The sequence below is a fragment of the Molothrus ater genome, chromosome 6 (assembly GCF_012460135.2).
Source record: "Molothrus ater isolate BHLD 08-10-18 breed brown headed cowbird chromosome 6, BPBGC_Mater_1.1, whole genome shotgun sequence".
Taxonomy (NCBI): Eukaryota; Metazoa; Chordata; class Aves; order Passeriformes; family Icteridae; genus Molothrus; species Molothrus ater.
In genome coordinates, this window is record NC_050483.2 from 12,634,825 (window position 1) to 12,647,597 (window position 12,773).

General features: G+C 36.4%; 1 protein-coding gene across 1 annotated transcript in view; it reads left to right on the top strand.

Moving 5' to 3' along the window:
• The window catches only part of INSC (INSC spindle orientation adaptor protein), an 87,201-nt gene extending 77,965 nt beyond the window's left edge, over nucleotides 1-9,236 (top strand). Inside the window, exons 8-11 of the mRNA XM_036384545.1 lie at nucleotides 5,154-5,220; nucleotides 6,806-6,961; nucleotides 7,605-7,681; nucleotides 9,055-9,236. Coding sequence (XP_036240438.1) covers nucleotides 5,154-5,220; nucleotides 6,806-6,961; nucleotides 7,605-7,681; nucleotides 9,055-9,183 — 429 coding nt within the window. The 3' untranslated portion in view covers nucleotides 9,184-9,236. The remainder of the gene's footprint in view (nucleotides 1-5,153; nucleotides 5,221-6,805; nucleotides 6,962-7,604; nucleotides 7,682-9,054) is intronic.
• The last annotated feature ends 3,537 nt before the right edge of the window (nucleotides 9,237-12,773 follow it).

Genomic DNA, 12,773 nt, shown 5'->3' on the forward strand with positions numbered 1-12,773 from the left:
GGCTGTATTTGTTGTCTGTTTTCAGGAAGAAAAACTAAGTTCCCAATCACAAAAATGGCTATCAGAAACCATTGGAGTTATTTTCTATTTTCAAGCATTATAATGTCCCAGAGAGAATATCCAGAGATTTCTCACTGAAGTTTTTCCTCCTGATAGATAATATCTTGAAAGGCTTTTTCTACCTCAACTTGCTGTAATGCCTGTTCTTGATGCCTCCTAAATGCACTCTTTTGCTGTCTCCCTGTGGATGGATCTTGAATTGTGATGTTGAGATGATTTTAACTTACCTTCAGACACAGAGACTATTTTGCTTCTGAGTAGTATTCAGGTGCCACTTTGTTTCTGAAGATGACTATCTGGAACTTTGCAGACACACTATGATTTATGCTTGTCTCATTTATTTGAATGAATTACAAAATGCTCTTATAATATGTCCAAAAATTAATATTACTTAGCGATGAATCAGCCTTAAAGGAGTAATTAACTAAGAGAATTAGCAGTTCTGTATTGATCTACTTTGCCACTCTATTAAATTACTTGCTAATTCTTATTTTGAGCTTGTGTCTTTCTTTTGATGTTGGGACTGTTGCTAAAAGCCTCCTGAGCAGTGTGCCTTTATTATCAATAAAGGTATATTAGCACCACACCTTCCACATCTGCAGACACTTCCCCCTCCCACAAATGAGGTAAGGGACCCTCAGTTATGGAAAATTTTAGCCTCCTAAAGGGCCAATATGTGCATCTTTCTTCCTTAGTAGTTGGTTTTACAATAAAGAGAAAACCTTTTTTAAATCTCTCACTAAGGGAAAGTTTTCAGAGAAGCCTTCTGTTCTTAGGTGTTCTTTAAGTTTAAATCTCTTTGATAACTACAGATTTACACTCCCAGTGTATCTTATTTTATAGCAAAGCATTTGTATCTAGTTTTTACTTTTGCAGCAAAGATTTAGTACCTTTGTACAGTGGTTGATGAGCATTAGTCACCATTAGTTGTTTAGGAAAGTTTTATTATAGTATTATTAATTTCATATTTTAACCAAAAAAAATTCCAAGGTGACTGTTGTTTGAAGAAAATTATTTTAAAGGTTCTTAATCAACCATGGTTTCTCAAATTTGAATTGCTCTTGACAACTGAAATTCCTACAGTTCAGGGCAAAGCAGACTACAGAACTTAAAAGGAAGGTTCACCACTCATAAATTCAATATGTGTGAAAGTCTGAGGGAGTGGAAGGAAATTATGTGGGAATAGAAACAAATTTTAAATTATGAAATATAGAATAACAAAAAAAAATAAACACTGCCAATTTTATAATAATATCTGCTATTGTCACTAGAGCTGTATCTGTGTTTAATATCTCTTTACTTATTTTTCTTGCAAAATTGGAGATTTTTAATTGGATTTCAGATTAATTTCCAAGGAAATTTCAGGACTAAGAAGATGATGCTCTATTGCCATTTGAAAAATATAAAATAACACTATTATCTTTTAATTTTATTTTTTAAACAGGGAAGTTTTACATGGGTCCTAAGGGGCCCTCAAATATCCCTGTGTACTCAGCTCACCAACAAACCATTTACAGATGAACCTTCAAAGCTTCTTGATTTTGGATGTGCTTTTTAAAGTTCTGAAGTTTTTAAGTTCAATTTTAATTTATAAATTAAAAATTAACTTAAAAATTTAAAGTTTTTAAGTTCAGTTTTCACTGCTTAATCTCTCACTCTTGTGAAAAATCTAACTACTCCCAGTGAAATCTCTGCATGTTGCTATTTTGCTAAGCTGGTGTCCCTTTCAGAAGGTGCTAAGGCATGAGCTTTAGCTGAGAATTCCTTTGCTGACGTTCTGCCTTGCCCTGTGTCTTGGTGCCCCGTGGGTCAGGTGTGCAGAGCACAGGCAAGCAGGCAGGTGTTGAGCACAGGAGGAGCCCTGCAGGTCTGTTCCTCTGGTTGTTTTTAGCAGTGCTACTCGTGACACTGACCTGAATCATCCATCCAGCTCCCTTCTGATGGCAAACAAATGTCATAGGGCTTCCAGGACCCGAGGGAGCCAACAGGGAAGGTGGAGAAGGACTTTTTACAAGGGCATGTAGTTACAGGACAAGGGGAATGGCTTCAAATGGAACAAGAGTAGGTTTGGGTTAGATTAGATATCAGGGAGAAATTCTTTGCTGTGAGGGTGGTGAGGCACAGGAGCAGGTTGCCAAGAGAAGCTGAGGATGTCCCATCCCTGGAAGTGTCCAGGGATGCCAGGCTGGATGGAGCTCTGAGAAACTTGGTCAAGTGGGAAGTGTCACTACCTATAACAGGGATGGGCATTAGATGATCCACAAGGTCCCTTCCAACCCAAGCTGTTCTAAGTTTCTATGCTGATTATTTGTTGATCAAGTCTATTTTTCTGTGGTCTTCATTAGTACAGTGGATTTAGGGCTGCCAGTTCACAAACTGCAGCCACCAGGTTTAGCAGAGAGAGGCAGCTGCAATTCTTGATGGATTTGGAGATCAGAGAAAGGAGTGTGGGCCAGCCTGTGTCAGTCTATTGGAGAGCACTGCTAAAATACAGATATTGGAAATGCATAGGTCAAGATCCACCTCCAAAGCAGATCTGCTTAGCAGAGATACAGGTGCTGGGGAAGAGAATTATGCTGGGTTCCCTGACAAAACTTGCTTCATAGCACATCTACAAATCCCACAGGTCAAGAATTGGTGTGTGGCTTCAGCACTTTCCTTCTCCATGGTAGGGAGGCAATGACAGATGACCAGAGCTCATGCATCCTGTCTTCAGGATGTCTTCTTTCTTACACTTTGAGTTGACCACAAGTTCATTGCATGGCTTAGGAATCCAAAATAATTGCAAGAATCATAAATTGTGTCAGATCCCAGTGCTTTGTAATCACAGAATGTGCTCTTTTAAAGGATCAATTATTTGAGCAATTAATGAAATTGATACTAAAAATTGCAGTTGAACAGTAGAGAATCCATGTTAAACATCTTCAAGCCTTACAATTATTTCAAAGTAATTTCAGTTCTGAAAGAGGTTTTGGTATGTATTCTTTTCCAATAATTTTCAAGTCTGAAATGAGGCTCAGGCAGTCACTTTTATCTGTATCTGTTTTTGTGCTCCATGTCTCACCATAACATCTGAACTGGTCTGCTGATTCAACAGGACTTCATAGCTATTTTTGAGACTGCCTAAGGCTTCATGGAATTTGGAGCCAGATAATGGGAAGAGAAGCAAAGATAAAGACTGCAGTATAAGCTTCTGTATACAAAAAGAAAAAAAAAATCTACAGTGGGAGAGAACCTTCTGGCAAACATCTATTTATGTTTTTTGATCAAGTATAAATGCAAAAGAGATGAGACGTCATTAATACCAGTGCTCACAGAAGTGTTACTTTCTGAAGGAAATTGAGTCTACATTTGTTTGTGTTTTCCTCTAGAGAGTTCATCCTTAATAGGAAACTTCCTTGAACTTTGGTTTGTGTTAACGAGGAAATTTTCATGTAAGTTGCATGAACTTTAAAAGAGGAAAATGTAGGGGAAATAGAGCATTTAAAGTCAACTCTTTATTCTGCTTGCCTATTATATTTTTACATTATCCTATTTTGTTACGATGTTTACATCACAGGAAAATAGATTTTCTTGAGAAAAAAAAGGGTTATCTATATGGAATGAGCTAATCTATGGCTTAACTACCTTTTGAGTCCTACTAAGATTTTAGAAGATAATACTAGGTAGAACTTGATGGTCATTGATCATAAGGATCTTTTTTACACCCCTCTGGAGAATGTTACAAATAAACCCTCTAAGCTAGTCCATAAATATTGCAAAATATGGGGGCCACATAATCAACACAAAGGAAGTATAGCTATAACCTCAAATAATTTTTTGGTGTCAAAAGATGCACACAAACTATTTTTATGTATGAAAATACTTATTAGACAAAATAACTTGAAGCAGTGGAATAATTGGCATGTATTCAAATTGTGGTTAATTGAATTCTTCATCTGTGGCTTAGAGAGCCACATGGGGTACAGACTCTGCACGGAGGAAGCAATTTTCATTAACGGGATATAATTTAGAATGAGAAAACATATACACTCTGCCTGCAACACAGTTAATAATTAATATGGAATAAATACATAGACATACACTGAGTTACCATATTTCTACCTGTCACTCTGTAGAGTTTCAGCAACTCATTTGCATGCTAAGTAAGTATATTTATTCAGGGAGATGACACTGTAACACCACCTTCAAAAGTGGAAGACCTTTATGTCACAGCATTGGAAATGAGTCATCCTTGTTTTTAAAATGGCAAAGTGAGATCAGAATGGTGATTTGATCTCATGCCTCCTTACATCTAAGAAGTTTGCTGGTTTCTGAAGTGACACTGTACTGTTAAAAGCTGATAACCAATTCCAAAACTGACCATTATTTTTGAGGCTGGTCAGTTTTCCTGAATTAGATTAGAGAAAGTTTAAAACCTCTTAAGAAAGAATATTATTTCTGTTTTGCATTCTGAAGATCTCTAGCATTTATTATTTGGTCTCTCACATATGCTGTTAATATTGGGATGCATCTGCATGCAAAAAGCAAAGTATTTGAAGGGCTGAGAAGAATGTCTTTCAGGATGTGTGAGAAAGCATGTGACATCAATGAGGGAATGGCTGACTGAAAGCCAACAGCACCACAGGGTGCAGGCTCTGTCAGTGGCTTGCTGCATCACTTTAAGCAAGTTGACTTACACCTAGTCTCAAAAACAGTTAAAGCTATTTGGTACAAGAAATTCTGTAAATCAAGATCTCAGAATGGGCTTGTGCCACATATACTAACAGAGAACGTGTTGGTACAAAGCCTAACCATGGTTTTTACCTCTAGAAAGGTATGAACAGAATTTTAAGTCCAGTTACTTTTGAGACAGTGCCTTGACATGCAGAAAATTCTTGACTTCAACAAAACTGGAAAATATTCCTTAAATATCCCCTTGAATCAAAGCTCAAAACTCCAAATCTCTTTCAAGGATTTCTTAGCATTTCACCTGAACAGATTCAGTGCAAGTTGCCTTATTTCTGCCATATTTATTTTATGAACTACAATGATATTTAATATTACTGAATTGTAGGACTGGACTTCATATTTCCTTCTCTTTTTAACAACAGGTGGTAACAATATTGGCAAACATGTCTGTGTTGGACCAGTGTGCTTCAGAAATCATTCAAGGAAATGGTATGTATTTTAGCTGAATTATAGTTTTTATTTCTTTCTGGAGAGTGAGAGTAGATGAGAATGTAGTACTTACAAGGTAGAGGAGAAAGGCTTCACTAATAAAGCTTCATTTTACATCCTGTCTCTGCTGCATATTGCACATTGCTGCAGGGTGCAAAATGAGTCCTAGGGTTGGTTCCACACAAACAAAATAAAATGCCACTGTTTAAGGAAACTTTGCATTTGTGACCACATTGTTGGTGTTCTGTGTGTGTGACTTACTCCTAGATGCAAAGGAAAGCAGTAAAAAAGTAAAAAGTGTTTCAGCAACCTGTATTGTGGTAATACAGGTAATATTGTGGTAAGATGCAAATGCCTTATTAGTACACCTACCAGCAAATTCAAGGCCAAGCAATAGAGTAAGATGGGTGATTTTTTTTTTTTGGTTTTGTTGGGAAACATTAAATTACAGTGAAAATTCACATATCTTGCTTTGCTAGGTCAAGTAGGCCTAACTCATGCTGAGTACTGCAGTGGATTGTCAGGGACAATGACAGCAAGTAAAATTTGTGCACACACTTTGCCATGGAATTTCACAAGAAGCATTTGCCCCCTGGCTTTTGAGGGGGGTTGGCACTCATCCTGTGTGTAAAATGTTTTTTGTGTCTGTCTCATGTTATAATAAGCAGGTGCTAGTCAGAGGCCACATTTTGAGAATGGTCTTCGAATGCTGGAGAATTTAGGTACTTTCTTCTCAACTCTGACTTTTTTGTATGTTGATTGATTATTATCTAGCTGCATGGTTCTGATGATAATTCTCTGAATTATTTATGCAAATGTTCTAACAGTTAAAATCCTCTGATGCTACCTGATGTAATCTGAATGCCTAATAGCATATGGAGTCTAATAGCACATAATTGTCTTTACACTTAAAATAATCTAGAAAAGAGAAATCATCTTCTTTTTTTTGTGGTGCTACAAGAAGAATATCAACTTCTACAGGCAATAATAAGTTAATGAAGCCACTTTGACAGGGATAACATTGTCTTTTCTGGAGTGAAGTGTTATACAGTAAATTCAAGAAACAGAATTTAATAATTTCCTTTATTAAAGGATTCCTCATTCTAAAATAGCCTTAAACAGTTTGAGAAGGAAACTTTTAAAGGCTTGCTTAAAAATATGTAAGTAAACAAAAAACTAATTACTTGAATTGAGAGTGAAACTTCATTTAGTGACCTGAAATATGTCACTACAGGTTTTTCAGTTAGTGATTGCCTTCAGGTTAATTTAGAAGCAAATAAGGAATTACATTTGGTTGACTGAAATAAATTAGTGAAATTTAAGATTCCAACTTTTAGAGGAGGGAAGAGTTAGAGCATTTTTTAGTTCCAGAAGTTCTGTAGCTTCCTAGTGAAGACAAACTTATGCATAGATCAGATGTGCCTGGGTGCTGAAGTAAAAATTGCAGCCTTCATTTATGTATTCTCCATTCTCCCTTTTTGGGCAGTGGCTGGTCTGTTTTAGCCCAGCTTTCCTTTCCCCTTTACTTTTTTGCACTGAGATTTTTGATGGAGAGTGGATAATGATAGCCCTTGTATTCTTTCAGGTGTTCAGCTTTTAATGGAGATGCTCTTTGAGAAATCCTCCTCTGGAAACCCAGCAGAAGCTGCAGCTTGTGAGCGAGTCCAGCAGAAATCTGCGGTGACCCTGGCACGGCTCAGCCGGGATCCCGAGGTGGCAGAGGCAGCTGTAAAACTCAGCTGTAAGGATGTGTCCCCTGCTTAATGGCACTGAAAGAGGGAGCAACTGCCAGTCATGGAGAAGCTCTTTGTAATTTTTAGCCTCACTTGGTGAACTTTGTGAGAGATATTCCCTATAGAGTCTGTCCAGAGGATGACAGAAGAGATGGAGCTAAATGAACCTCTGGCTTGTTTCCCAGAGGAGCCTGAGGTGCAGCATCCACTCAGCACAGAGCTGTGCCTTGCTGTGCCAACTGACACTGCTGCCTCCTCACTCCTTTATGCAGGATCTGTCAGGGCACAGAAAACTGGGACCCCAGCAGGCCCAGATGTGATGAATCCAATGGGAGGGAATGTGTTCTTCGGGTAGGAATTTTTAAGGGTGTGTGGGAGGATTGGTAGGGAAGAAATGGAGGTCACAATTTCCACTCTGAAATTGCAGCAGCAAGTAAACCCAATTTATTTGTTTATGCTTTACAACTATTAATTATGACTGCTCTGAACTGCATAGCTCCATGGAAGGTCCCTTAAGTATTTGCATATCATCTTTGCATTAGAGATCATATCTACTAAAAAAAGAGAAATATGATGCATCTAAAAAAATATCACAAAATAAGAAGTTGTTTTTCTAAATTATTTCTCCTGACACTCTTTTGTTGCTCTCAGGTATTCCTCGCCTGATTAAACTTTGCAGATCGCCAACAGAAAGAAATAATAGTGATTCTGTCTTAGTGGCATGTCTGGTATGTACATTTTAGCCTTCCTTTCATGCTTATACTGGAAAATTAAGGAAAAAACATCCCTCTAGATTTCAAAATGCATAAGTATTGCAGAAATGTTTTAAATTCATGTCAGGGTCTCCTGCTTTTCCCCTTAAGCATCATCCTGTACACTGTCAATTATTCATCCTCAGATTGAAGATTTAAGCACATCAGGAAAAATGGCTTCATCCTCACATTATTGGGCACCAAAAAAATTTCCTTGGAACACTTTGGAATTTAAGGATTCATTAATTCCTAAATTCCATTCTGTGATGGTTCTATGTTTGTTGAAATTAGCCTTGAGTCACAGGGGTAGCAGCCCTTTATCTGCACTCACTCATATATTTGAAAATACTTATGTAAAGCATCCAAAAAGAGGAAAAGATATTTCTTGCTTCCACTCCAATCCATTTTTTTCTATTTGTGTCACCAAGACAATACAGTGCCCAGCAAAGACTGGGCAGAAGAAGCTTAAGACTGTCTCTGCTTGGGAGAAAGATCCCATCTGCTGGCCCTGCACTGCATGCACTGTGAGCCAAATGCCAGAGCTGAATGATTGCACCAAGCTTTCTGTGAGAGGCCTCTGGGGACATGGGTGATCTAGGGCTGGAGAACAAGCTCTGGTGAATGAAGGCTGAAGAATATCATTTGACAGTGCTTTGTGATATTAATGTTATTTTAAATGTGAAAGTAATGCTTGGTTATTGCAGCTTGTTCATTTAAGCAGGTCGCATTCAGGATGCAGAAAGTATAAATGGGAACATAGAAAATGCTGTGATTATTCTTCCTACATGCCAGGAAGACTTGTTAATCTTGTGTGGTCAGAGCAGAGACCACAGAGCAATGGCAGCACACCAGACTATGATTTTTCTGTCTCACTGAAGTTGTTGCTGCACATTCCTTGAATCCATGCCTATTGCTTGAGACGTTTCCTACCTCCCTCTCTCAGAAACTCTGCTTCTCCTGATATTTTAGTAATTGCCTGAAGATGTTTCTGATAAAAATGTGGCAAAAATATTATTCTTGAGACGTAAGCTGCTTCAGGCTCTGATAGGTATTGTCACTGGTGTCTGAGGGCTTGCTCTGTACTTAGACATGCTGCTCAGGTCTAAAAGTAAAGTGCCCCAAAATAATTGCCATTGAATAACTTTGCATGAGGGAAGAGTCATCTGACAGATGAAGACAGTGAGAAGAGATTACCCAGGCAGCAGAACTCATAGACCTGCAGAGTTCAGGTTTGAGTTCTGGCTGTTGTTTAGGTATGGTCATAATGGATTTCTGCAATGAAGGCTTTGCCAAACTGAAATGAAACCTTTGCCAAACTGCATTGCAATGATGCTGTTTTGTTTTTCTAGGCAGCCCTGAGGAGGTTGGCAGTTATGAGTCCTGATGGGCTGGAGGATTCCGATTTTCAGCAGCTGGTAAAGCCCAGACTCGTGGATTCTTTTCTGCTGTGCACAAATATGGAAGAGAGCTTTGTATAAATGGGAGCCAAAAACCTTTGAACAATGATGAAGGTGATAGGTACACAGTATGATAACACATGTACAATTTTATTTTGGTTTAGTCCTATTTTTATTTATGACTTATTTATTCTAAACCCATGACAATGTGGTTTGTCAGAGCAAAGGCACAGAATGAGAAAACTTGTTACTATGGTTTGCAAAGGTATTTTTTATTTTATTTTCCTGCCAAGACACACAATACCTTATCACTGCCATCTAGCACAATGTTTTGTTTCATATAGTTGAATTAAGGTAATGAAGCCAAGAATTTTTTGTTTTAATGTTAAATGCTTCTGATGATGTTTTTTCACTGATATTTTTCTATAGTTAAGAAATTTTGTAGGTTTTTTAATAAATGTGTTAGCCTCATCTGTATTAGGAGAAAAATAATCCTAAAAGCTGCAAGTATATACTTTGAAATGAAAGGGATGTTACAGTCTGAGTCCAGTTCTTAACTGTTGTTATCTTTTAATAGAATCAAGTAACTGAGAGAAAAATTTCCAAAAAATGTTCAAGTACTGGCTTCAAATGATGCTTGAATACATTCTTAGTCTGTATAAAGATGTGTTCCATCAGAGGATACACACTGACAGAAAGCTCTTTATTTACATTGACTGAAATATCCTAAAGAAGTCCATAGAATTCTAGAAAAATCTTGGATGATCTATGTGTATTTTATCTCATAATGTAATATTTTCCTCCTATGATTTAAAACCATTATACAATGACAATTTTCTCTCCTTTCCAAGCCTTACAAGAACTGGAAGTGCTAATGTCCAGACATGTTTTTAACATTCCAAGCTACTGTTTTTGTGAAAAGTTTTTTACATCTACACTAAATAATCTGAAGAGTTTAATCAATTGTAACTTGAATTTTCATTTTTCTGGCTTGTTAACTAGTTCTGTATTTTTAAAACTTTAATGGGACTCTTAGGAGCTCTGGAAGTTGAGAAATGGATGATAACATAAATAACAGATGTGATTTTTGAAATCAACTTTTTTTTCCATGAGCATTCTTTTTAATTCTTTCTTTTTCCTTTCATTGAAAAACTACATCTACTGAAAATTACTCAACCAACAATATCTGGTAGTGGGTTTTTTTTCCTTGATTTTTCACAAAGCGCTCTGTAGATTATGAAAAAAGTTGTGATTTTTTTTTCATGGCTTCCAAACATTGCTTTGGATCACTTTATGATCAGCATTTTCAGGGTTCTAGGATATCTGCCAAAACCCCCCCACATTCTTTTCTTGCTGTATCTTGTAGATATATTAAGCAGCTTAATTAATTAATGTTTCTTTAGTGTTATGTGGTGTTTGGATGAAAAGCACCAGGAAATTGTGAAGCTGTGATTGCCTTCCACATTTTCTGTATATGAGAAATCTGTCTTGCTTTAAGCAGTGAGACAAAGGTGGTTCCTTTTTTCTCCTGTGATTGTATGAGTTAAGAAGTCTCTGCCTTAATGTCTTTCTTATGAGCTCTTCATATAATCAGCTCTATCTTGACTGAATTTTAAAACCTTACAAAACTTACAATAACCTCTGTCATGAGCAGCTGTTCAAAGGAAAGTGTTGGATCAGATGTTCTAGTAAGCACAGAGATGAATTCTGATTTTTTGCTTACTTTGAGACAGCTTCTTAAGTTTCTAAGATTATTGAAATGTATGATACTGTAAAGCTATGAAAATATTGTATTAGTGATGGACTTCAACACTTTCCTTCCTAAGCAGAAATACATGTGTGAGCCATGGTTGTCTTGGTAGAAACAATAAATTAATAAATTTCATAAAAAAAACTAATAAAAAAAAAATCTTGTTATCATTCTGATAGCATGGCAGTCCCTGATAAAACACATCAAATTCTGTACTGAATTTCTGTACAGAACCTCATTCTGTCAGCTTCAGAACAGCAGAGGTAGGAGTTTCTAGATAGAGTAGGGTTTATCCCATAATAGGTAAATTTAAAATCTCTTTTAAAGAAATTTTCCACACATGCATGCATAGTGAACTGAAAGGGCTATTAAGAAGATGCCATCATGGCTCATAATGTTTTAATGTAATTTCTAACAGATCAATCAAATATTCAGTGAGCAGGTTGGTAACAACTAATTTGCTCTTAAATACAGGAATGTGAACCCACATTGATTGAATTTACTACAGACACTCTCAATCTGCAATATGGGTCCATAATTCTAGGCCCATATTTTCCATTTAAATGTGTTCATGTTACAGATGTGGCTGTTTATATTACAGAAGAAGAGAACTTTTAGGTGAAACTCATATTTGCAGCAGAAAATATATCTTGAAAGAGCCATTTTAGCAGACCTCTTGTCACCTAAGTGTCCTCAAAAACATTTTAGGCTTTGATTTTTTTCACCTAGAGCTGTGCACTTTATTTTTGTATATGCTAAAGTTTATGGGAAGATAAACATACCTTTAATTTTACTTCTTGATTCACTTGGAAATAATAAGTCATTAAAAATGTCGATTTATTTTTCTCATTACTTCTGAATGAGAATTCTGGATTCCGAATGAATTCTTGATTTGAAACGTTCGCTTTGAAAGTGGCTCTTCAGCTTTTAAACAAAACAAACAAAAAAGAACAGTTTAAGCCAGAATAAAAATTTTTGCTTTCAAAATGTAGTATAAAATACAATATTTAATATCAAGAAATGTTCACTAAAATAAGTATTGTGATGGCTTAATCCGCGGACTCCCTGCGTATATACAAATACAGGTAGGAGTAAGAGTGGAGAGTATGTGTAATACATTCCCAAATCAGCTCATTTATGTGGACTCATTGACCTATAGAGCTGGAATGTAGGTTAGGTATTGGTTTACTCTTCCTGGAAAATGAATGTCAAACTTGTTAGAAATGTTCTTGTTTCCGTTAAATTCTTCTGAACATTTTCAGTTTTGTATGAGATTAGAAATGCTAAACAAACATGCAGTGAGCTACAGGATTCTTTGTAATTTTGATTTACACTCCAGAAACTTTGGACAATGTCTTCAAATTTCAGCTTTGGTTTCAAACTGTTTACAGATATTCAGGGCCCAGATGTTTCATTCATAGAATAGTTTGGTTATTCTCTGTTTATTGTGTACTTGGTACATGAATCACTTATGTGGAATTTTACTCGTCTGACCTTTTCAATTTAAAATTGTATTTACAAAGAATAAAACAATGTCTTTGTAAGTTGCATATCTTAACTACTTTTTGGGTTTGCCTGTTAGTATCCAAAAGATTACTTCATTTGTAGGGTTTGCCTTTGTACAAGACTGATTCTGTTCTCTTATATGGCTTGTTCCAAATTTTTGTGTCAACTATCTCCTTTTAGATAACAGCAATGAACAGTCAAAATAACCTTGGCTTTTGTATTTTGAGGAATCTGCTTTGATATTCACTTCTGATTTATATTAAATTTAATGTATTTAAAGAAGCACACTAGACAATGTAAATTATTCACCAATGTTCTCATTTTTAAGGGGAGGGAGGGAAGATGGCATTAAGCATTGAAAGAAAGGTCCAGAGTGAATTTGTTAATTGGAGCTGGAAGTGCAGAACTGGTGGGA